Source organism: Mus caroli, unplaced genomic scaffold (genome assembly GCF_978045245.1).
Source record: "Mus caroli unplaced genomic scaffold, Mus_caroli_1 scaffold_6, whole genome shotgun sequence".
Lineage (NCBI taxonomy): Eukaryota > Metazoa > Chordata > Mammalia > Rodentia > Muridae > Mus > Mus caroli.
In genome coordinates, this window is record NW_028227261.1 from 90,601,626 (window position 1) to 90,627,899 (window position 26,274).

Consider the following 26,274-nt stretch of genomic DNA (forward strand, 5'->3'; position numbering starts at 1 on the left):
AAGAAGAAGAAGAAGAAGAAGAAGAAGAAGAAGAAGAAGAAGAAGAAGAAGAAGAAGAAGAAGAAGAAGAAGAAGAAGAAGAAGAAGAAAAAGTTGTTGTTGCTCAGGATTTAACAGACTAACAAATCTGACTTCAAATGCTGGCTCTACCATCTACCTGTGAAGGAACTCAGTATTTCTGGAGGAAACCTCTACTAGTTTTAGTACTCATCTATAGAGTAGGGATAATCCTTCTTGCTCTGACAGTTGTAGACAAAACTAAAGAGATAACGAACTTGTCAGGACTTGGCACACAGCCACTGGCAACATACTAAGTGTTAAAACATCTGTAGTGTGTAGACAGACTGGTCTACTTGAGCCTCAGCTCTGCTCCTTGTTAGCAGGGGAGCCTCAGGCAATACCTCCCGCCACCCCCTCAACCCCTTCTCTTTTGAGTTTCCTCATAAATAAAGTGGTATAACAAGTACTTCCCACCCAGAATAGAAAGGACTGAGAGATGGAAAATTCACACTTGCATAGCATTCAATAAATGTAGCTATATGTTTTATTGATATTCAGAGTGAATGCTCCTTTTAACCCACTCAGAATTGGGTTATGTTTTCCTTCTGTGCTCTTCAGCTGTGTTTCTTTCTCTCATTATTGTTGGCCACAGATATATGAGTCATTGTCCTCTTTGTCATACACTATGAATGATCGTGAGTGGGGGAAGAAGGAAGAAAAGGGAAAAGAGAAGGAAGAAAAGCTTCAGGGAGGGTGGATTTCATTTACCCGTAAAGGTTACACAGCTCAAATGTGATACCAGATTTTGGTAATGGTTCTGCCTTGAAGAGAGATCTCTGTGTTCATTCGTATTGATGACTTCAGAAACTACTTTGTACACTCACTCATTAAACTCTAGGGATAGAGTCATTTTTGAGGAAATGGTTAAGTTCAGATGGTTCCTGTAGTTCCCACCTTTCAAGGTAGCTCTATCTTCACCCTTCACTATGGTATCAAATAGAGTCAAGAGGGAGAGTTCCTTACTAGATTCTATTATCAACTCCTTTACCACTTCATACCATGCTGAATTACCTGTGTAGCATCTTAACAAGAGACCCTTCATATTTCTACAATCAAATAGCTTCTTAGTCCCTGGGAAGCCCTATTCACTGTTTCAGTAATGTATGGGACACAAACTAACTTACCTCCTTTTCTTGCAACTGTGAACAATGTCTAGGAACACTTAATAACTATTGAGTGCCCTGTATCTCTAATTGTACTTGAGATATCTGAGTTTTTTGACTAGTATTTTCTGTGAGATTTATATTTTCCCAAACTAACATCTCTAAGTTTCATCTGATATATGAATTTGTTCATTAACAGTTCATTTAACATATATTCTTGTAATATCCATTGTATCAGGCCCTGGCTAGATATTTGAAGCATGGAACATGGCAAGGAACAGTACAAGATCTCTAGCTAGGAACTGATGATTTCTGCTGGCCCAAATATGGATGCAAAATAGATACAAATGGAGAAGAGGAAAATGCAATTGGGAAAACCTATTATTATCATGTGTCTTATTCAAGACATCACCAGAAATTTCTAGTTATAGTCATAACTATATATGCCTAGAAATTAATATTTCCACCAATTATGATGTGCAATGAACATGACCAAAAGCTTGCTATGTGTCATCTTCTTGGACCATTATGATTACTGTTTTATGGAGCTAAGTTCTATTTTCCCTTCACCAGTGAGAAAATTGAGTTTCAAGATTGTTGTAGTGATGGCCAAGTTTGTACGACCTGTGATAACTTGGACTTAACTCTTATACTACATGTTCTATGGAAAGCATAAGAATTCTCCTACAATCAGTTGAATATTTATTCTTTTGAGTAATTGTTAAATTTCCCCCACTCTGACTTTATGTTCTATTAGTTATAATAGAGCTATTAGTTATAACATAGAAGAATATGAAGAATATTGAAATCTACAGAACATCTCATTTATTTAATGTGCTTTTTTTCAGTACTCTCTGAAGGAGACAAAAATAGAGATTATTTGCTCTACACAAAAGTGAAAAGTGAGAATCTAAGACTGGTACAGATCGTCTGATGTGTTTTGTGGGGGACAGAACCAGAATCTGAGTCCTAAATCCTAAGTAAGCTCACAGATGCCCTCTTTCTGCACTTACAGCCTCAAGTGGTCAGAGTCATTTTTACTGAGAACTGCACTATTTTCTCTCACACATTTATCTGGTAGCCTCATTTGGGCACTAAGTTTATGGAAATCTAAGGAATAGTTTAAATTTGAAGAGCAAAGTATGTGCACTCTCATTCAAACTCAGGCAATATCATCCACTGGACTACACAAGAAGCTGTTTCAGAAACAAGGAGTATTTCTGTTTTCGGGATCCTATATTGGTCCAGGTAGGATCATTGCTGCAAATCAACAGAGGGCAAAAGAAGCTCCAAGGTACATGCATACTCTTTGTGACCTTAGCCTCAGAACAAGGACTGGCAAATAAGAAGAACTGACTGATGCTGATGTGTACACATGCATGGCAGAGGAAATCAATGAGAACCCATGAGAATGTTTGTTTGAGTGACAGCACAGTGGATTTTCTCGTGATTAAGAGCTCTACTCAGAAGCAAACACAGATCCATGAATCTCTGACTCTGACATGACTTCAATGCAGCTCTGGTTAGAGAGCTGTAACAATACACTGTACATAGAACACTTTAAGTGTCCGGTGTCAAATATGTGCCCAAGAAATGAGCATCATCCTCTGTTTATGTGAGGGCAAAAAAGAACAAATGCATGTGGGGAGACCACAAAAAAATGATGAGAACTGGAGAAAAGAGAAAACAGATGCAACTAATATGCTCAGGAGCAAGTTTCCCATGTTCATACAAAAATAACTACACAGACATATCACCAAGCTAACAATATTCCATTTTGTATATAATACACATCAAGACAATGATTCCTGTATGAATTGTTGGGGAAGGAAAGCATCATTAAACAGTGATTTCTTTCTGTTTTACTCCGATCATAATTTAGCTTTTCTTGGCTACTCCATGCCCCAACCCTGCTGCAAGTGTGTGTGTGTGTGTGTGTGTGTGTGTGTGTGTGTGTGTGTGTGCATTCGCACGTGCATACAGCATTTTAAGTTTAAAACAACATATCCTATATTACTTGGCAAAAAGTCGTGCTTATCAGGTATTCCACACATTATCATTGAAAGAAAATGGGTCTATATGTAGTTATATGGACACAGAGTTTTATCTGCAGGCTTGAAAGTCCACAGGAGAGAGTGATGGCTACTTTTATAAGATTGGGCTGAGTTGTAAATTTAGATCTCTGTTTTGCCACCATGTACATGGAGATTTAAGAAAATCATAACAATTGTCAAAAGTTTTCCTTCTTAGTTTATAAAATGATTATGTTGTTACCTAGTGACAATGGGCATAGGGAAGCTTATAGTTGATTCTCAATATGTTATCCTTGGTACCATTAAAACTCTCTTAACTAGCCTATGTTCTGGTAGTTTACTTCCATCATGATATAATCTGTAGATTATCATTAGATTTATATTCATAATATCACATTTCCCACAGTTCTGCAATATGCCAAGCCCTTCTCTGATCCCTTCACGTTCAGACCATGTTCAGTTTCCATAAAAGCATTGGCTCATCTTATTTCTAAGGATGTAGGCAGACTCTTGCTGGGTCCCTCTATTTGACCCACAATGCTTCCTCTGGTTAGAAACATTACTCTTTCCTCTGCTTATGTCCTTCTAGTCTAGAATACTAAACAGTATTATCTCTTCACTTGACTTTCATTTGTCATGAGTTTATACTACCAGTATATGCATGTGGATGAATACCTGCTACATCTGTCTTTTGTAATAGATATAGCCAGTCTTAGATCTTGGACATCTTTCTGCAGAATTTATAGAGTATCTGGCTTGTTACTTTATTACACAAAATACCATAAGGTGGATCCTCTCACTCTTGAGTCTTCACTGCTGTGTGTTTATTGGGTTCTTTGTTTACTTCTCCATAGCAATGATCACTGTGGATATCTGAAATCAATCCACTCTAAAGTTGTCTATAAAACTGAACTATAAGCTCATGAGGGCACACAGTGCATGTCTATCACCAGTCTGCATCTAGAGTCTTCCACATAGTGCCTAGGGCATAAGTACCCAATAAACCTTTGTTGAATAGATGAGGGAATGAGAGATGAATGTGCCTAAGGCTTATGGGGAAACTAGAGTTGTGTTTTTCCAGTGGTGGATGGAGAGCCTTGAAGTGAAGGCAGCTAGAAGCATCCTTAATAGTAGTGCAGAAGCCTCTTCTGTCCTGGCCTTCAGTTTTTCCATCTATGAAATGAGCAGTTGCCACCATGGTCATTACCTTAGACTGTTGAAAATAAGAAAAGTAATAGGAAAACACATCCTAGGTGATAACGCTCTCTGGTATGCATTTCGTCAACTCCATTGAACAGACTGGGGTGAAATAATTTTCATGGCTTTCCTTGGAAATACAAGGGAAAGCTTTATGGTTTAGAGATAATAATAATAATAATAATAATAATAATAATAATAATAATGTGCTCTGTATCTTTCCAATCCTTTCTCATCCATACTTGAGTAAGACTTTGTGGGTGCGAGGTTGGATTATGGTTTTTGATTTATGAAGTCTCTCCCTCTTAAATAAGGAAGTAGAAGGGGTGGGCAAGTAAAGTGACATATGCTTCATTCCTAACATAGGTCAGTAGCTGGTTCCATAAAAACCACACTCAGACAGTGTAGACTGAGCTCTGGAGACAAAAAGCTCTGGGTAAGCCTGACATCACCTCTTCTTGGCCTACAAAGATGGGTCAGACTTTCAGGGAGAGATGGCAAGAAGAGATAGAGAAGGGAGGAGGCCAGGCAGATCAGCACTCCCTTTCACAGGGCTGTCATCCAGAGTTCTTTCCTGGGCAAGAAAGGCCATGGAGAGAGGTGCTTGCCAGGATTTTTCTGTGCCAGCATGGGTTTAGTACTTTGCATGGATTGTTACATGGAATCTGCACACAGAAATCGAAACAGAGATGCACTGTCATTGCTTTCGTTTTATAGGTGGGAAAATAATGGGCTCAAGCCTCAGTAAGTGATAGAGATGGTCTCTAATGCCACCATCTGAGTCCAGAGTTCAGGCTCTTACCTTTGAAATGACACTATCCTGTCAGGGCTAACCCCTTGATGACACAAACATACAGGGGGATTTGGTTCAGACAAGAAGGCTCAAAGAAGTTTCCCTGGATGAATCTCAAAGTGCTAAACCTTGATGAGACACAGGCTCTGTGTGGGAACAAGGTGGGGTGAGAGCCTTCAAGGACAGAGTAGGATGAGCACAGATGAGACCTGTCCCCTACAGGTAAGCCTGAAGATGAAAAAGACATCTACACCTGAGAGAATTGAGAATGCTCGAGGAGTGGAAGGAAATGAAGGGGCAAGGGCTGCTTGGGGCTAAACTGCAAAGAACTGAGTGTGGCATGCAGTGGGATCCAACTTTCTTTTTTTATTTATTTATTTTTTAATTTTTAATATTTTTATTACATATTTTCCTCAATTACATTTCCAATGCTATCCCAAAAGTCCCCCATAGCGCCCCCCACTTCCCTACCCACCCATTCCCATTCTTTTGGCCCTGGCATTCCCCTATATTGGGGCATATAAAGTTTGCAAGTCCAATGGGCCTCTCTTTCCAGTGATGGCCGACTAGGCCATCTTTCGATACATATGCAGCTAGAGACAAGAGCTCCGGGGTACTGGTTAGTTCATCATGTTGTTCCAACTATAGGGTTGCAGATCCCTTTAGCTCCTTGGGTACTTTCTCTAGCTTCTCCATTGGGAGCCCTGTCATACATCCAATAGCTGACTGTGAGCATCCACTCCTGTGTTTGCTAGGCCCCGGCATCGTCTCACAAGAGACAGCTATATTTGGGTCCTTTCAGCAAAATCTTGCTAGTGTATGCAATGGTGTCAGCATTTAGAAGCTGATTATGGGATAGGGGATCCAACTTTCTACCACAGACATGAAAGTATCTCTGGAAGTTTTAAAGAAGAGAGATGGGGAACCATTAGTTAGGTATAATGTGGCACCTCTCTGCACTGTGACATGGCCAGGATTAATGTCTCAGGACTCTATGGCAGTGGCAATCTGGTGCAATGCAGGCCAGTTAATGATGAGAGTAGAGTGTAATTATAAATTTGGAGAGGGTTGATGGCACTTTTAACTGGATGTTAATTTTTGGTTGTTTGGACATCTATTATAAAATCATTAGCTATGACTCAATTCAAAACAAATTCATGAAGGCTTTTTAAAACATGTGGCATTTAGACACCTATCAGGGCTTCAAAATTTATGTTAGGCTCATCTTAGATCATGGTCTCTAGTTGCAGGGTCTGAACTTCAGTTAACTCTGTCACTGGATTCCTGTCTATTAGACTGAAGGGAAGTGCAGAGTGGAGCTAAGCCCCATTCTGGCCCAGTGATGCATCTAACACAGGTTTATGTCCTTTGACGTAAGTCCCTTGGTGACTAACTTGTTACCTGAAATGTGGTAAAGCCAATAGAAATCTGTTACATATATGAAGCACATTAGTTGTTTAAACTCAAGATTCCTATGGAATCTTTGGGGGTGGGTTAAATCAAAAGTTTGGAATTGGGTATACTTTTTATGTTTTTTAAGCATAACAATAAACAGATTAGTCACTCAGATATGTTAGTATTTCCTGTCTGTCTTAAAGGAGACCAAGAGTGTAATAGGTTATTGAACATAGAAGACTGATTGGAGGAAATCCAAGGACACAATAAGGTCATGAAAAAAAAGCTAATGTGAAAAGACAGAGAAATGGGAATATGTGTTCTAAGAATATCAGGCAATTAATGATGAATCTAAAGTCTGTCATTCTCAAGATGTATAGATTTTGCCCTTTTTAGGGTTTTGGGGAATGGACACTTCCATTTCTAGTCTTGGCAACTTTGAATGGGTTGGACCTGCTCTGCTCTAAGCGGGTAGGGGCTGGAGATGCTGGTTAACATGCTGTAGTACACAGAAAAGCACTCACAAAGAATAGCATCCCCCAAAAGTTCCATCTTGCTGAGGCTGAGTAGTCTCAACTTGTTTCACTACAAGCCACTGGTAGGACTCAAAGTCTGGACAGCAAGTGGAATGTCATGCTGAGCCATTCAGATCTGGGATGAGGACATTTGTGGTGGAGCACGGTTACAATACTGACCCAGAGGATGAGATTCTACCACTGTCTGGGATGTATGTTTTATAGGAACCACTTAAAAATTTTCACCCTCTTACTTAGCAAACTGGGATATTGATGCTACTTCAGAGGATCCTTGGGCAGAGTAAAGCCCAGGCAGCATTCTTAGAACAGGGTCTGTCTTAGAGTACATATTCCATATATCAGCTATGTCCATTTCTATGAGTAAGTAAGAGGAAACCACAGCAGACTTGAGTCAGAGAGAATAGATAAAGCACTCCCTTGGTTGCTCAGGACCTTAGAGATACTTGTTCTCCATAGAACTGTTATACATCCCCAGCTATGACTCTTCTGCCAGCTTCTGCTCCATGTAGCATCATGTAAGCTGGGTATGTTTAGGTTCGTCTTTACCATTATAAGCAGATACTTGACTAAGTTCTATCTCCTAGCTCTTCAAACGCCCCTGACCAGCATTTAACCACCCTTTTAGTCTAGGAATCTCATGGTTTTAATGCATAGTGGAAGGAGTCAGAGGATATTAGACATACAGACAGGTGGAAAGATGGGAGTCTTCTGAAGAGAGCTCCTGTGGGTGACACAGTGCTCAGGAATCACAAGGACAGAATCAGGGGCATGTTTTGGCAGCTTGTTTGAGCTGCTGATCCTTTCCTCTTAGAGCCTGTGCTTGTAAACAGATAGTTCTGTTGATACAAGGTTGTGTACTGGAGAGCTGGAGAGTGAGATAGAGAGCAAGCAGAGTTGGAGTAGGAGTGAGAGATGGAGAAAAAGGCAGGTTGTGCCTGAAAGCCTTAAAGCCATGTGTTTGCTGTTGAGAATACAACGACCTCACTATATTAAATGAGAATGCTCATTTTACAAGGTGAATGGGAATATGATAGGTGCATGTTGAAAATGCTTCAACACCTTCACATCATGGGGGCTTCTTTCTACTTCCTACATTCAGGGATGTTCAGAGATAGCAGGTGTTCAGAGTCCTGAAAGGACTCTGAGGGAATGTGCACAAGGAAGGTCCCAGAAACCAAGGGACTGACAGCTGTCTTCTTGTCTTCACATATGAAGATTTCCTGTGAGCTTGATTTTATTTCTCATTCTATATAGGCTTTCTACCACCTGTTGATCCAAAGCTCCAAAAGAGGATTGACCAAAAATATTAGTGGTGCTACACAAACAATGAACAAACAAAAAACAAACTGCCTGGCATTGCAGTTTCTGACTCCAATAGCTACAGGAAATACTAATAATTACATACATTTGCAGATGGCACACTTTAATTTCTTTTAAAGTAATTTTTGACTTTGGAAGTAAATGGCTTTCAAAGTGCAGGGTTCAGTGGAATGTTTGGGGAAATTAAAAAATTAGGAATTCACAGTAGCTTGACAACTAGAATATTCTCCTAAATTGTGCCCTGGTCCTTAGCCAAAAGGCTGATAAATGGAAGCTTATACAGATCCATGAATGAAAGGGTGGAGAAATACATAAGAAAATGGAAGTGAGTAAGAAGAAGGGATGGGGGATCAGTAAGAACTTAGGAATTGACAGAAGGTTTGAATTGATTGGACTAAATCAGTATATAAAATCCAAAGCGAGTGATACCAGCAGGAAAATTTCAGGCAACAATAGAATTGACCTTGCCTATTTAAAAGCTCAGAGAAACTGAGAGAACAGAGTTTGAATAAACAAAGTTGTAGATTATATTTCTAAGGAATATACTAATTCCTCCTTAGAGGAATAAAAGCCTAAATTCTATTTACTCCAGCAGGAGTGCAGATGATGAAAAGTGCAATTCTTCAGTCTGATTTGACAGCTAGGCATCAACAGTCTCGTTTTCACAGATCCTTCCCACTGCTCAGACTCTCGAGCTGGGAACAGCCTTCAGGGGATGACCTGGGATGCTCCTTGATTCTTAGCATTTAAGTAACTGCTTTGGGCTGATGAAAACTTTGGACTCCAAAAAAAAAAAAAAATAGTATGCACAACCACGAAGTTTAAGAAAAAAATATCTTAAGATTCATACATATCTTCAAATTCTTCTGAAGCCAAGTGAAAGAACCCATTATTCCCCATTGATCTAAAGTATGAATGGAAATTAGGTATTTTAGCTGGAAATGGTATTCAAAAATAAATGATAATATTACTTAGAATACTAAATAATAAAAAATTCCAGCAGTAAAATCAACCATGATAATGTTGAGGTTCAGATTCACACCCATCATGAAATCCAGTCCCCTTATTGGAAAATGTTTAATGGACCTAATAAGCCATTGATATTCTCTCTCTCATCACTTCTTCACACATCTAGATTAATATCCACATGTCATGGTTTGAACTATTTTCATGTCTCTCTATACACATCTTTCAGTGGTTTTCATAAGCCCTGCCTCTATCGTCAGCTCCTCCTGGCCATGATCTGTTCACTAGCATTTTTATTTCTGCCTCTGACACCTATCACTCCGTCTTTCACCTCCTTTATGCAAGCCTCATTTTGACCCTACTAACCAGTATTTTTGTAGTAGTCATTTTCCAAAGCTTGATATTTGTATTTTCTAATCTTGATTCTCACAATTAAGTTATAATTGGTTACAATTGTTTACTAGGCTACTGCCTTTCAATTCTCCTGAGAATACAAAGTCCACAAGGGCAGGGACATGCTCTGTATTATCCATGACTATATCTTACAGCATAGAACATATGCTATGCATTTGTTGACCTGGAGAGACACAGGGAGATTTCTTGAGGCAGCTCTGAGTTGTCACTGCATCACTGTTGAATTTAGAATTGATAGTTTTTCCCACTGGACTTCAGTCTTTCCAGGCATGAAAGGGCAGGTGGAGTCCTATCTAACTGTAGGTCTTGACTATCTGAAAGTTTTAAAGTCTACATTTGAGCAAGTTGGGTCCCAATCCTAAGATAGAGGGAGATGGGCTTGGGAACTGAGACATACTCCTTCTCTGTGTTTAAGATGGAATGGAAGTTGTGATGAGTTCTTTCCCTTTTCAGAATTGCAAGTTTTCAATCTGTGTGCTGAGGAGACAAGATTACCTATTCTGTAAATTCGCATTATGTATCTACCTAGGTATTTACTAAAAAATAACTGTTGGACTGTATTGTCCCAGATTTTGGGAATTCTCCCTGAGATTGGCAGTCATGGTGAGTGTGAAATGAAAGGAAGCCATGTAGGTAGAGGAGAGAGGTATGGGAAAAACAGGAGCACATGCTACAAATTAGAACTGCATGGGCTGCAAAGGCTTAGAGAGAAGCATGGAGAAAAGATAGAAAGATACAGAGATACCACATTAGCTATTTGGAGAGAATGAAGATACAGCAATAGAAACAGGCAATAGCAATATATATCTTAACAGGCAATTGGTCAGCTCAGAGACCAGGGACACATATAACAGCCAATGCCTTTTACAGTACATTTGCTCTCACTATCTGACTTTTCCTAAAGCCTGATATATCAACTCTCAAAGTTCCTAGCCATCTATACCTTTTTTCAGCCACCTTATTCTCCTTTATTTGGATACATCTCAAATCCAGTCATTCATCTATAAAAGCTTATTTATCATGCACCAACGTATCCAGTTAAAGTCTAAATTATAGTAACTATATAGATATGAAAACAGAAATGGTATATACTACTAAAGAGCTCAGAGTCAAATGGGATAGGCAGGTACCTAGGTAACTGCAATACAGTATGGTAAATACTATGTAGGGAGAATATAATGGGTTATTTGAGCTTAACATGAATGGTGATCAATTGAACTGCACAATAATTATTTCTCCAATTATATTCCAAAAGGCAACTGTGGATCAATGTCTACAGATAAAGCACATATCAAGTCATATAGGCTGTTCCCATTTGATTCATATCTTCATATCTTCCTATGTTTAAAATGATATGCATGGCATACCCCAATGCAAGGCAAATAATACTGCTGCATTTATACAAACACCCTGATCCTTTCAGATGGAGACCACTGTATTCACCAAAAGTGTATTCTCAGATTTGTATTCTCAGAGTACATAATAAACATGGGTATTCCACAACACAGTGTTTCCCTCCTACTGCTTCCACGGGGCTTTATTAATTGCTTAGTTATAGTAGTTACGATGATGTCATCTATCTGTTTACCCCTTGGCTTCCACCACAAGGGCTAGGAGTCCTCAGGGGATGGAACTGTACCCAGATCTTCTTTTCAGACTCCATCTCCTTGGCTAGCATATGGCACGTAAACAGTGCTTACTAATGACCTGTTAAACATAAGGTTGAATGAACAGAGATATGGGAGGAATAAAACTTTCCCTCTCCCACTGAATTTTCATTGACTATTGAACCTCACAAAAATACCTAGGACAAATCAACCTTGCATCTCCAAAACTAGTCTTCCTCTAAGAGCACCATAATTCAACCACCAAGGCCACCTGCATGCTTTGGTCCAGCTCAAAACTCTTCTATGTGCTTATCAATGGATCAAAAGATGTCTTTGCTGAGTATTTTTGGGGAACATGCTTTAAGCAGGACAAAAGTAGCATCTTTGAAGTAAGCATATTTCTCTGAGTAGACTGTTTTCAGGTAGGGATGGTTCCAGTGGATGCAGCATCACCTACAAGTTAAACTATTTTGCATATCAAAAATATTTATAAGCCAATATTTCTAATGTCTCATCATCTTCACACACGTTTTTCCTCCATTGTTTTTTCTCCCTGCTGCCGTTGTTCTGTTTTTCTTTCTTTTTCTGTCTGTATTCTTTAAATATCTGCACTAGCCACTAGGGGCCCTATTGTTCTCATTCATTCACTCACTCATTTGCTCATTTACTCATTCATTCATTCATTCATCATTCACACATTTATCCTCTCAAAAGTACAGTATGACTGAATACCTATGGTGGTCTAGTAAACATGACCACCTTGAAGATAGAGACGGGGAAATTTGAATTTCAGTTCAATTATCCAAAAGTAGAGGATCTTTCATTGAGGCATGCAGCTACCTACCACAAGTTCAGAGGGTACAGAAAGTCACTGTGGGCATAGTGCCAGCACACAGCAAGTGTTCTTTAGAAGCTGGCTGCTTTTATTACAGTTGCTACTAATGAAAATGTATACTCCCGACAAGGGTATATAAACAGTAGACAGAGAATCCTAAATCCTCAGGTCACTTGAAGGTCTCATAAGATGAAGGTTAGCAGATGGAAAGGCCCTTTATCAGAAAGGAGGGAAGTGGATTCAAATCTAAGCAGTGGCTAGAACTGACAGGGCACTGAAGGCTCAGAAAGATACTGATGAGAGGGAGAATGGGGAGATCTAAGTGTAAAGCTGAGGATTATGTGCTGCAGTGAAGACACAAAACAAGTGTGTTGCAAACAAGCCAGGGGCTGGGAATGGGAAGATGAAAGCCAAAAATGTGGCTTGGATTAGATAGGCTACAATATGAGCTGAGGGCCCATGAATCTGCTGCTCCCCTCCTCTTTCTGTTTTGGAAGAGCAAATTTCTTTTTCCCTTCTGACTTCTTTGCTCAAGGGGAAATGGAATTAACCACTGTGTAATGTTTCTAACTGTGACGCACAAGCCAGGTCATGTGCTTGGAGTTACGTAATGCACCATGCCTGGGAGGTTCCTTGAGCTCTTTTTCTGATAGTCAATAGATACGCAGCTGCTCTTCACCTCCATTTATCTATTCATTAAACAAACAGAGAATCAAACAAGTCAACAAACAAACCACTGTACACGCTCCTCTGTATGCTAGGCAGGGGAGAAATTGAGATGGACATGATTTAAACTGTGCAAATAATTAAGTGTGATATATATATATGGAAAAAGACAGGTGAAAAACAAGTTACACATTGGAAGGAGTAGTCAGGGAGGGTCTTTTTGGAAGACAGATTCCTTGAGTAGAAAGCTGTAGAGCCTTAAGCAGGATGTAAAACTGTATGCAGGTATATTCATAAGCAAAGAAAGTGATATAAGGAAAATCCTGCAGCATTGAAGGTAACTTTAAATAATTCAGTTGCTACCAAAAAGCTTTAACTAAGAGAAATAGAGTCAGATTTTCTTTTTTAGTAGGAGAAAAATCTGGTCATCCTGAGTTGGTCGATGGACTGGAGTGGGTAGAAGGGTTGGGGTTCAAAAAAATGGGCATTTCAATAGAGGAAAGCATAATGTAAAAGAAGAATATGTGGCTAATCCAAATATTATGAAGCAGGATAGATGAATTGGCAAATCCATGATGTACCACGTGTTGATAACTTTCAACAAGGAAGGGCATAGAAGTTTTGTAGGAGAAGTGGGTATTTTGGACATGTTGAACGTGTGGTAAAGAACTTCCCACTTCTTTGATGTTGACATTTCAATGCACAACTGGTTCTGTCCTACAAACCTAAATTGACTAAAATTTGGAAATGTAAGCCAATCAGTAGAGCTGCGCTATTGAACATCTGAAAAAGTATACAAAGACATGCATGTGCTTCGTTTCCTGGCTCTAGACTTAGAAGACAATGCCTTTCAAACCTGACCACTGACCTCTACTGCCTACTTTCCTCACCAGCATCTCAGTTTCACATCTATGACAGAAATGTCTGGGTACCTCATTCTGGCATCCACACACCTTACTTCTTTGGACTTCACAGTTTGGTTTGATAAGATGGACTGCAGAGCGTATTCATTTCTTATGTTTGTGGGTGTGAGTTTTGCATGTGTCAGAGAAAGGCTGCCTTCCTCTCAAATGCTGCCAATCACATCCTTCTTTATTTCCTCAGCAACCTCTGTACAAAAAAGGTCTCTAGTCTCATTTGGGGATAATAATCTTCTCCTTATAAACCCACTTGGTCACATTCTGCCCTGCTGCCTTTCCTATTACACAGAGTAATGGGACTTAAAGAAAGATGCATACAGGCCAGACCCAAGAACAATTCCTTTACTGTGGGATGGGGCAGTGCCACATCTATCTGAACTTTTAGATTTGTCTATAGGGTGCCTTGTCTACCTGGTCTGTGACAACCTACGTCATATATTTCCCACTTTTTTGATGTTGTCATACTTTCCAACTGTGCTGGAACTTGGCACATTACAAGATTCTTGAAAGTTCCTGATTCTCCTTCCAAGCTTCTAAAGACCTCAAGTTGTAGTAAATAATGTCAGTGTGTGTGTGTGTGTGTGTGTACACACTCACATCTGTGTCTGTATATGTTTGTATGTGTATGTTTACATGTGTATGTATGGAGGTCGGAGATCAACCTCAGGTGTCACTCCTCAGGACCTATCCACTCTTTGTTTTTTTGAGATAGTATCTCTCACTGGAGGTCTGGGGCTCAGTCACTGATCAGTCTTAGCTGACAGATCAGCAAGTTCCAGGCCAGTGTATATCCATGTCCTCAGCACTGGACATACAAGCATTCAGTATGGGTCGCTTTTTAGTGTGGGTTTTGAAGATCAAACAGTGGTCCTTATGAATGCATGGCAAGAACTTTACCAAATAAACCCTCATCCTAGCCCCTGAATTTTAATATATTTAATTAATAAAATCATCTCTGATAAACATGATAACAAAGACTAATAGGCCAGTAACTGACTGTGCTGTCTGGAAGTTTGTCTACAGTGACCCTTGTCTAGTAAACATAATTAAGAAGTTTATATAACTTAATAAATAATTATCAGAAAAGTCCCCCAATGAGGGCTTTTATAGTAGAGATAGCTGTGACAGCTGTAATTATTTCCAGTATTAATGAGATAGCTTCCAGCTATTAGGAAGTACTGACATTCTCCAAATAATGCCTCTAGTCAGACTGACTGAAATTCTACCACTGACATTTTGGTATGCAGCACAAGATTTTTGGGATTTCATTCATGCATGTGTCAAATAAAAGGCAATGTTTTAAGAGCTGTAAGTCAATGACACCTTAACAAGAAAGAGTGAGTGGTGGGTCTTTTTTTTTTTTTCTGAGCATCAGTATTGCTCCTGGCAAGAGGAAAGAGTGTTTGGGCATGATGCCCCTGAGGGTAACAGGCCCAGGCACCACCTAATGGAAGAAAATAAGCCAAAGTGGGCAAAAAGCAGAGCTACTGCCAGTGTCACTGTTATATCCTAGGACAGCTTTGGTTGGGATTACAAGACTGTAAAATGTTTCTACTCGAAGGTACTTTAGGGCCAAGGTAGTAATAAGGTTGTGACACCTTCCATGTCTTAGATGAAAAAAGTCGGTCAGAGAGGGAAAGTGACATGAATAAAACTACACAGCAAGTTACTGATGGCCTTTTTTTTTTTTTTTTTTCTCCTTCAGAACTGGCCTCTGTTAGCTTCCTTCTTTTTTTTTTTTTTTTTTTTTTTTGGTTTTTCGAGACAGGGTTTCTCTGTGTAGCCCTGGCTGTCCTGGAACTCACTTTGTAGACCAGGCTGGCCTCGAACTCAGAAATCCGCCTGCCTCTGCCTCCCGAGTGCTGGGATTAAAGGCGTGCGCCACCACGCCCGGCTAGCTTCCTTCTTTAGACAACCTTGAGTCCCCCCTGCTGCCTTTCCACATACATCTTAAGAAACCTTCTCTGCTCGTTGCACTCAAATCTTTCACTTCCAGCACCCCACACACTTATCTATTTTTATTTTTTTTTATTTTTGAGTTAAAATTTATCTGGCATTAAATGGTTTGCCAGCTTTCTTGTTTGCAGTTTGTCATCTTCCCTGCCTAGCACCGAGAATATAAACTCACTGAGGGTAAAAAGAGTTCACAGCACTCAAAATTATACTCAGCACACAACAGAAATTCACAAAAGTACTTGCTGAACGCTTTAGACAGGGAGCTCACACACTCACTCTGTCTCGTATCTTCATTGCTCGGATTTCCTGTTTTGGAGTACACACTTGTATAAAATGAAGCAAACACCTTCTGGGTTTATTCTCACTTTTGTTCAGTTATTTTGGTTGCTGTTTTAGTGTTATGATGAAGTTTATAAATCTCTCCTGAGTGGCAAGAAAGGGCAAGATAATTTCTAGTTTTGCCAAAGAGGAAAAAAACATGTCTAAGATCGAGAATCATCGAAAGAATAGGAAATAATGTACAGCAAGGGTCGGCACAAGTAATATCAACCTAAGATAATGACTGACTGTTGGATTACCTGTCATTTAGACTCCACTACTAAGCATTTTCCACAAGGAGATCCAGTTAATCTTCAAAGCAATCCCACGAGGTAGGAACTCATGTTAGCTGGATGCTCTAGACGGCAAAGGTGAAGCTAGAGACACCGAGTAGCTGCCAGAAGGTCAAGCAACTAGCTGGTGCAAAGTTGGGAAATGAAATCAGGCTGACACTTCAGCCCCAGGATCAACCATTGCAAACACATGAAAACACAGACAAACACACCCTCCTTTCTCCCCAATCTGTTCAAAGCCCCCAAAGGACGCTAAAAAGAAAGCACTCTGGGCAACTGGGGATGGAGAGAAATAGGAACTAGTAAAAGAGAATTACCACCATGTGCAAACGTGAGTGGTGTCTATTGCTGCGTTACACTGTGAAGTTTTACAGTGAGTAGTAAATCTTCTGCCGTTGTGAGGAGGAGGAGGGTGCTGTGCTTCCTCACATAGAGGGGAGTCTTGCACAGCAAAGAATTTTGACGTTCAGAAGTACTTCAGCAGATGTGTCTCCACTAGCTCTATCTGCATCGTCCCCTCTTTTCTTTTGTCCTGGAACTCTGTCTAGCTGATCATGGGAACCAGAGTATGACAGTATACAGAGGGAAGGGCAGGAGGGGCCGGAGGAGGATCCTACTATCCGAAGCCTAGAGTGCTTTATGACTTCAGTTCATTTCTGTAGGCACTCCCTGAGCTGCTCCCTGCCCCAGCCTCTGTGTTTCTGAACACATCAGCTGACAGAAGACTTGGGTTTTTGAGACATCATCTCCTTCTTTGTCTCTCCAGGCCTTTAATTAATTAGTTAATTAATTTTTTATGCTTTGTTACAGAAATCTTCAATTACATTTTTAAAAGGCACCACCAGAAATTTATTAAAAGCCCATGTTTCTATAGCTTCGTTCCAACAGTGGCTATCACTATACCACCCTTGTTTAGAATTCCCCTCCTTCCCCAAGCTCCTTTTTTTTAGAGCTTTTAGAACAAACACTAACAACAAAAAATAAACATAAAATGACGTAACCTACAGGTGTTTCAGTAGGCATTCTTCAAATTAGAATCTTTTAAACAATATTCAGTAATGATACTATAATGACACCTAACACAATTCCAAATCCCTTCCTGTCAGTCTCTATCCATTCAAATATTCTGTAAAGGAGGAATGTGGCCCTCCCCCGCAAAAAGAGTATTGTATAGAATGGATTGATTTATGCAGAATAACATGGAGAGGATTGGTGATAGGGTCCTGACCTCTGCTATCTCTTCAGAGGCTCCCTAAAGTTGTAGGGCATGTAAAGCTTTTACTCAACCCTTCTTTACATATCAAAAAATGGTGGATCCCAGACAGGAGCCATGAGCAGCTGCCAAGGTCACACAACAGTACCTGCCAGGGTTTGGCAGACTTGGGAAGTCCTAACATCAAAGGACTTTTATGAGGTCATGTATGTGAGGTTTGCTGACTCCATCACTATCTATTCTCTGCTGTGTGGAGGATGATAATAAAAATAAAGGCACATTTCTAGGAATGTCATTGACTGCACAAATCCATACCTTCTCCTACCCTTGCTGGCATAAGCTGGTTTTGATTTCTGCTGAGAGCATCTCCTGTCACTGTCTCACCTGGTCTCCATGATAATTATGATTGGGAGTTGTAGAGTGTAATCACACCCAAATCCTGCCCTGCGGTCTTCAAGTCACAGACCTTTGAAGGACATGAAATCAGGACCTGAACTGTGACCTCTTGGTTGTCACTTCTAAGTGAGCAATACCCAAGAGACCAAACCTTGAAAGTTGGTTCTCAATTACTGGTGTCAGGGTCCCAGGTGATCATTTCTGGTGTTCTGACCAAGGCAGAAAGCACAGTTCCCTGGGCAAAAGGTGGAATCTGGAGATTCTGAGAGGTAACCAAAATGGTAAAGAAACAAACCAGATAGCAGATGGCAGGGAGACAGATGTATGCTGTAGAGGAGGCTTCTGCCACAAGTAGATAAGCCCACCACGGAAGTCCTTTTTGGTGAACAGGGGTGGAGAGATCTTTTCTCTTCCTATACCCAGTGATGGTTTCAGAGAGATCTAAAGGTGAGAGATTTTCTTTGAAACGTCAGGAACACAAGTAGAAAATGTTCTAGAGCTAAGTTTCCTTTCCCTACATTCTTTCTTGGTGAGGCTCTCTTCCAGCATTGGTAGGTTCACCTGAAATCAGGCATGTGAAACACAACTCAGTGTGACTCCACACAGGCATGTTTCTACCGTAAAGGAGGTACAAGGAAGAAAGAGTATGACTCAGAGCACAGGAAGGTCTGTGGAGGAAAAATGTATTGTCAAGGCCCAAGGATGCTAGGGGCTGGTAGCAAGCAGAGATTTCACATGGGAAGAAAGTTCCATCCTGGAAACTCTAACCTAGAAAGACAGACTGTCATTTCCATTTACTACTTCATTTTACCTACCTGTACAACAAGAGGACATGAAGTGGGATCTGAAATATCCCCACTGTTGGTCCTTTAGTATTACTTAAGAAGGCTTGGAGAAGTAGCTATACATAGGCTAACCATAGGCCTAATGTAGCAAGGACCCTTTTGTGGATCCTCAGCTGAATTACTTAATGATTGATACAGCCACACTATAAGGCTCTGGCTGGTCTGAAACTTTCTATGTAGACTAGGCTAGCCTTAAAGTTGTACAGATTCTAGTTCGGAGACCCTAGTGCTTGAATCATACACATGTACTGTCATGCCCAACCCAAAGGATGTTTTAGAAGGTGGGTATTCCTTGTGTATCCCTGAGTGGTAGCTAATGGATCAAAATGTCTCCCATTCCCCTCTAAGCTGTGGAGATCTGCAAAGGCAGTGTTCTGTGTGACCCTGGTCCTTGCTTTCCTCTTTATACACTGAATTGCTTGATACAATTGGCTGGCAAATCTAAGCCTGGGCTCACCATTTCTCTTCCACACTTCTGAGTATTCTACGTCTTGGGTTTCCAGGTTACTTTTCTCTGTGAAGAGGGAGGACGTAGGTGCTTCTTAGGTTTAACAGCCTAAATCATGTCTACTTGTCCCCTGGACAGTAGCATAAAGGAAAGTGATAGGTGAAAGGGAACCCACGGAAGAAGCAAGTGACATATGGCCTGTGTCTTATGATCACCATTCTCCTTCTGTTCCTGGAGCATTATGCTTCCTTGTCAAGCCAACTGGCTGTGCAACTCACAATTTTCAGCAGCCCTGGACTCCCTGTGACTCTTACTAGGAAGGGACCACCCGTAGGTCAAAGAAAAGAGCAAAGTCAAAGAAGAAATTAAAGTCTAATGGTTCTCTAAGATGCAATGCTCACTCCAGACATTCAAATTCAAAGGAGGATATTCTAAGTGTGCACAAGCTAGTTTATCTTCCAAGAGACCCAGCCCCCCACCCACCCCCCAAAAAAAACACCAAGAAAATGGCAATGTGTATGTTAACTAGATGTGATTACCCTCCACTTAGTCTCAAATAAGAGTGGACTCTCTTCAACAGTACTTAGAGCAACTGTACACCTCTGAACTATCCTGACATCATTGTGCCCATTTCAGAAGGAAGATAACCACGAGAGCGATGGATGAATGAACACGGAAGGCTATACAGCCAGAGGCTTCAGGAGAAAGAAATCACCAGCCAGCTCAGTCTGATGGTTTGATGTGCAAGGGCAAGAGAACTGTGCATGTGTCTGTAGTCTGTGTGAATATTGTTGCCCACCTCTCAGTGTGGTTAGGATGACAAAAGTCTCAGATGTAAAGCAAGCTTAAAGAACACTGCTTGGCAGAGAAGGCTTCCTGCTTTGTAGTGCCCTCAGCCCAGAAAGCCTGAGATCTTTGGAAAACCCTGTCTATTAATAAAAGAAATCTTTGCTGAACGTCCACTAAGTACTAGCGTCAGCTCTAAGTACTTTTCGCCCCCAAGCTCAATCACCATTTGCATAGCCTGTGGTGACACAAGAATTCCCAACATGCTTTCTTGGTGGATGAGAAAGTTGGAGCCAGGAGGAGCCAGCTAGATTGCTCAAGGGCACAGTTGGACAAGGACAGAGGTAACCTGGCTACTGACAGGTCATGGTGACCACTGCAGCATTCTGCATCCTAGATGGGGAGCTACAGCTGATTGTGGAGAAGGCTATGCTTATGTGTGAACTTCTGTTTGAGCTTCTGACTTTCTGAAGGGCTGAGTGAGAAATAAGAAATGACCTACAGAAGAGAGGAAGAAAGGGCTTCTTGAGAGTAATCGGCAAACTTTATCTCAACACTTACAACCAAAGGAAAAGGACCTGCCAGCAGAAATGCTAGTAGGACTAGGGTTTAAACCCCATCTCCTTCTGAACTGGAACTCTTCCCCAACGGAAGGGGATTGAGAATAGGGTAGGAGGAGGGCAGCGCTTGTGGGGGACACTTTTCAGGTCAGGAGAAGCTTCAATAAGGTAACTGCCACTGGGGCCTCTGCTTCATTGAAAACTCAGTCCATTGCTGCTTCTTTTATAATGTAGGGATGGTGAGGCATGGTTGGGGTTGGCTGGGGATTAGAGGCAGGGGTCTGGATCTGTTGGGTGTAGTACAAAAGCAGAGATGTGTCAGAATACACACACGTAAACACCCACACATACCCCCACACACACTCACACACACTCATACACACCATGTACTACCTGGATGGTGGGACTGTATGAGATAAGAGGAGCCTGTTTATGAGACTTCTTTCTGTCAGGTAATGGGTGAGGTCTGGAAATAGGAATGTCAGAGGTTAAGTTTGAGTTCTTGTCCCTGAGCTCTGCCATTCAGCACACCCTCTGGTCCTCTATGGATCTCTTCCCATTGGCCTGAATGACTACTGATTTATAACCTCTAGGGACCCAGCTCATAGTAGCCTTTGGCAGACCCAGGAGAATCCTGCCCTCCAATGCTTTCTAACTGTGGCTTTGAATTTTCCTCACCAGCTACTGTTCTCTCTCTCTCTCTCTCTCTCTCTCTCTCTCTCTCTCTCTCTCTCTCTCTCTCTCTGTGTGTGTGTGTGTGTGTGTGTGTGTGTGTGTATTCACTTTGCCTTTCAGAAAAATAAAAGGCATGTTTTCTTCAGAATCCTGCTCCTTCTCCTTGCCTTTCTCAGTGACTTTTTGAATCAGTGTCCATGAAGTGAAGTTTGAACCCAGGCAGAAATAGAACCAGGGGCAAGCAGATCTGGGAACTCTCCCGCCTACCAGGAGCTACAAGGCCTGCCTCTGCCAGACGACAGACCTGGTTAACAGCACCGTAAAATTAGACCTTTACGAAACCCAATTGAGTCGTGCAGTCTAGTGATGTAAGGCAGGCTGGCCTGAGAGAGAGAGGCAGCAGCCCTGGGCCTGAAATAGCAGTTGCAAACCATGCCGAGCGATGCCTGCTCTGGAGATCAGTGACCAGGGATTCCTGTGAAAGTGGTGACACCCAGCCGGAGAAAGCTAGCAGAGACCAGGCAGCCAACTGGGCACCTGAGGTCACGGGCAGACAGCCTGGGGATGAGCTCTGTCACCCAGTGTGGAAGTTCTGTCTCTTACAGCCCTAATTTAACCACGGATCGGGGAATTTAAAAAGTACTTCTAGAAAAAAAAAATCCTCTCTGTTTGTTTGCTTTTTTAATTCAAGTAGAAGCAGCTCTCTTTAGACCCACAGTATGCTTCGTGTGGAGGATAAGGCCGAATAAGTCTTTTCTGGCTCGCTGCCAGGTGTTTACACACTGCCAAATCTGGCTCAGATTCAACTAGGGGAGGGGGGGGGAACCGACCAGATTCTCCGGGGAACAGCTTCCAGGCTTTCTGGGGCTACATGGCAGTCGGGCCATTTATTTATTAATTTATCTACTTACTGTTTTGTTTTTGTTTTTTTTTTCTTTCTTTCTTTCTTCCGTTTTGTGAGGAATGTTATTTCCACGCGTAAAATGAACCAGGCATTTTATAGGAGCAATAATAACCTAGCATCCCCGATCCAGTGAAAGTATTTTACTGCAATAGTCGTGAGAGTCGATTACGTACGTACGTCTTCCAGAGACCAGGAAGGGAGAAAGACCTTGGTCTGAGACACTTAGAAGCCAGTCTCCCATGCAATCCCGTGAGACAAAGATTTGTATGCATGTATATATTAAATGCACCCACTATCTTTACAACCCCGGGCTTTCCTCTCTTGGGGGATCCCTTCTGAACAATCCACACAACAGGTAGAGCAGCAAAACCAAACCTACCCATCTCGTAACCACTTTCAAGCAGCAGACCGCTGTGTTTTGAAAGTGAAAACTCACACACACACACACACACACACACACACACACACACACAGAGAGAGAGAGAGAGAGAGAGAGAGAGAGAGAGAGAGAGAGAGAGAGAGAGAGAGAGAGAGAGAGAAAGAGACCTGAATTATCATCATCTTCATGATTATTTTGAATCTTGTCTCCCCGTTACATGTTGTACCCTCCTCTGGCTGACAAGGGTTTGGGAGCTGAAAGTGAATGCGCTCCGTTTCCCTCTCCTTTTCGGAGGGAGGGGGTGGTGGTAGAGATGACGTCAGTTGTGTGTGTGTGTGTGTGTGTGTGTGTGTGTGTGTGTGTGTAGTCGTTCTCTCTCTCCTTTGGTAGCTGGAAAGTGGGAGCTTTGAGGATACATTTGATTGGCATAGTAGCAGAGTTTGGGTTCCCTGAAGGGGACTTCGGGTAAATAGGAGAGTCGGTGCAGTGTTCAGAAAGGTTTATGCCAAGGCAAAACAGCAGCAGACACCGCCTGAGAGCGGTGTAAGGGGTGGGATCAGGAAAGAAACCCTCTACTCGCTTCCAGGTTGCAGCGAAGGGGGAACCCCTAATATAGCTTTAAGGCGTCCCAGGACAGGGCAAGGTTGTTTATGCAGTGAGGGAATCTCCCAGACAGAAGAGGCAAAACTTTCCTTCTCTCCTGCGCCGCCCCCTCCACCACCACTCGTTTTATTAAAGGCATTTCCACAGATTCATTTAGAAGGGAAAATGGATGTTGAGGCGTTTGGAAGGTTTGCAGCCCTCGCAAAGTGTCCGGTTTCACTATGGGCTTTGCTGTGGAGCAGCGAAGGGGAGAGAGGGAGGGTGAGGAGGGAGAACTTAAATCTAGTATGGGCTCATAAAAGTCCCCAAAGAAAAAAGCGCCCCATTTCTCAGCCTAGTCTGGGGTAGCCTGTCAGAGTGTGCGCTAAGAAGGTCTGACCAGCCGTGAATGACAGGCAACCAGCTTTAAAAGCAAGGACCCGGAGGGAGAGGCAGTGTGGGTGGCTATGGTGGTGGTTCCCAGAGGCAAGCTTCGGGCAGAGAGCAACTTTGGGGTAGTTCTAGGACTTCTAAGTCTGGCAAGCAAAACTACCTGCCCCATGCCTACTTTGAGGGTAGCCAGCTACTGGAGAATTACGTCCATGGAAAAGTAAAGAGAAATGAACAGTTTCTTACACTTCTTCCACAGGCAACCCATCTGGGTCCTGTACCCTTTTCTCCCATACCCGGACAGAGTCCCTCTGTATATCCCCAGCACCACCTAAGTATTCTGGGGTCCTGGGGGATCAGCTATCCCTAGCTCCTGGTCTTGAACAGGCGCGGAGCTCCTGAGTGCAGCTCCCCAGAGGCCGGGCAGCATCCTTTCTCAGCGCGCCCATTCCGCAGATGGGTTAAAGAGAGTCTCTCTTCCTTGCTCCCTGTGCTGTTCCCCGGACGGCTCCCGCAGACCCACCCGCCACCTGCACCCCAGATATCCGCGAGAACCCCGGAGGGGCCTGCAGAGACCCGCGGGGTGGTCCGCTGGACAGGGGGTACCCCTTTCTCCTTACCTGTGATCACTGCTGGAGACTTCTGGCCACCCTCGGCTCGCAGCCACACTTGCAGCGTAAAGGCGTCGCGGGGTAGCTCCAGGTCGGCCCGGAGGCGCAGCTGCTCCCCTCGCCCGCTGAAATAGAGCGCCCGGCTAGGCGGGCTCGGCTCCTCGGCGCCCCTCGCCGCCCGCTGCTGCCGCCGCCGGGGGACGCGCACGGCTTCCCAGGCACCGCCCGGAGGCGGCGGCGGCGGCGAGGCGCGGCGACCGCGGGCCGCCCGGGTGGCGCAGGTGGCCGGTCCAGCGGCGGGGCGCGGGGGGCGCACGGCCCGAGGGTCTCTCCGGACCCGGCGGGGGCGCTCGGCCAGCCCGCAGCCCAGCGCGGCGCTCAGCAGCCCCAGGCGCAGCACCCAACTCCAGAGCCGCATGTCCGACGGTCCCCCCCGCCCCCCCTGCGCCCCTGCACCGCCGCCCGGAGCTGCCAGCTTTAGCTCGCACTACTATTTGCCTCCTTTCTCGTGCGAGCCCCCCTTCCACTTGCTTTTTTCTTTTCTTTCTCGCTTTCCTCCTCAAGGTGTGTGCTCCACTCCCCCCACCTTTCAAAAATACAGTCCAACTCCTCCTGGTTGGCAATTAATTTCTCTACCCGCTCCTTTATCTGCCTTATCCCCCCTTATAACAGCTGGATGCCTTCCTCCTTGTTTTATTTCATTTTATTTTATATATTTCTAGCTCTTCAAAAAAAAATCTCCTCTAACACACTGATCGGCTGAATTCCCTCCCTCCCCCCAAGATGCTCTCATTTATTTATTTTTTGCGTCCTTTATAACACAAGCCACAGCCCCCTTCTCCCCCCCCCGCCCCCTCCCCTCCCTCCTTCTTCACGAAATGAAAGGAAAGAGGGGGAAAAAATCCCTTAGAAGACGAGTAAACAAGCGTGTGCTAATCTGTTCGCCAGCACTCCACCTTCCCAATTGAATGAGTCCCTGTTCAAACTGCGGGGATCATGACCAATCAATCGGTTTGGAGAGGCCGATCCACCCAGCCTTCCTCTACTTTGCCGTTTGTCTCCTTTCCTTCGGTTCAGCTTCTCCACCCCCTCTTTCTTCTTCTACTTCTTCTGTTTTGAAGAAGACAATCTTAAAGTAACAATTTAATGAAATTCTGTACACACCCCCTTACGGTCCTCCCTGCTCTTCACATTCCGGCTCAGAACACACGCTCTGGTTTGTTTTGTTTTGCTTTGCTCCCTTTCCCCCCGCCCCTTATTTTTATTTTTATTTTGCCTCGTGGCGGGAGAGAAAAATCTGTCTTTCGGGGTCTCATTTGCCCTTTGCTGTTACATGTCTCTCTTTTTCACAATACATAATGCGTTGAAACTTGATTTTCAGATTCTTTTTTTCATCTTCCCTGCCTCCCTCCCTCTTTCTTTCTTTCTTTCTCCCACTTTTCTTCTTGTTCTCTGTCCCCCTCCCTTCATCTCTCTCTCCCATGTTTCTCCTCCTTGCTCTCTCTGTCTCTTTTGCCTTTCTCCTTCTCCCCTCACCACATTTTCTTAAAGTTATACTGTAGTAAGTTGGTTCTCTCTTCCCTGAGACCTCAATGCTAACCTTCGCGCTTCAGCATACCAAACTCAATTCCCAAATCCGTATAGATTGAACAGAACATCAGAGAACTGTTTGCAGGGCATCTCCCTTGGAGATACAGTGGACCAGTGCTATGTCCCCCATCATTGCCCCTGAACAATCCTACATCATTCAGTTGGTTGTTAGACATACTTTTTTTGAATATAAATGGTAGGAAAATACGAATTTACCCAACCCAAGTCCTCCTAATGTTGGCCAAGCACAGGTAAGCAGGTAACAGTCTGCTGCCTGTGGCTCTACGATTTGAACTGAAATATATATATATATATATATATATATATATATATTCATTCCTTTCCCCCTCTTTATGGAACTCAAAAGCTCCCCCTTATGGCAAAACAGTTCTCTTTCCCGCGAGTGTTTAATAAGTCAAAATGAGTTAGCCATGGTGGTTTAAAATTATTAGTTCTTTACTAGTCTGTCCAAATAGTATCTCT

The 26,274-nt window shown here is 42.7% G+C and overlaps 1 protein-coding gene across 2 annotated transcripts in view; it reads right to left on the reverse strand.

Annotated features, from left to right (window-relative positions):
- Pappa (pappalysin 1) overlaps positions 1–24,620 on the reverse strand; it is a 242,584-nt gene extending 217,964 nt beyond the window's left edge. For both annotated transcript variants that reach the window (XM_021160402.2, XM_085839245.1), the window contains exon 1: positions 24,211–24,620. In XM_021160402.2, coding sequence (XP_021016061.1) covers positions 24,211–24,619 — 409 coding nt within the window. In that variant the 5' untranslated portion in view covers position 24,620. The remainder of the gene's footprint in view (positions 1–24,210) is intronic.
- Between the last annotated feature and the right edge of the window lie 1,654 nt (positions 24,621–26,274).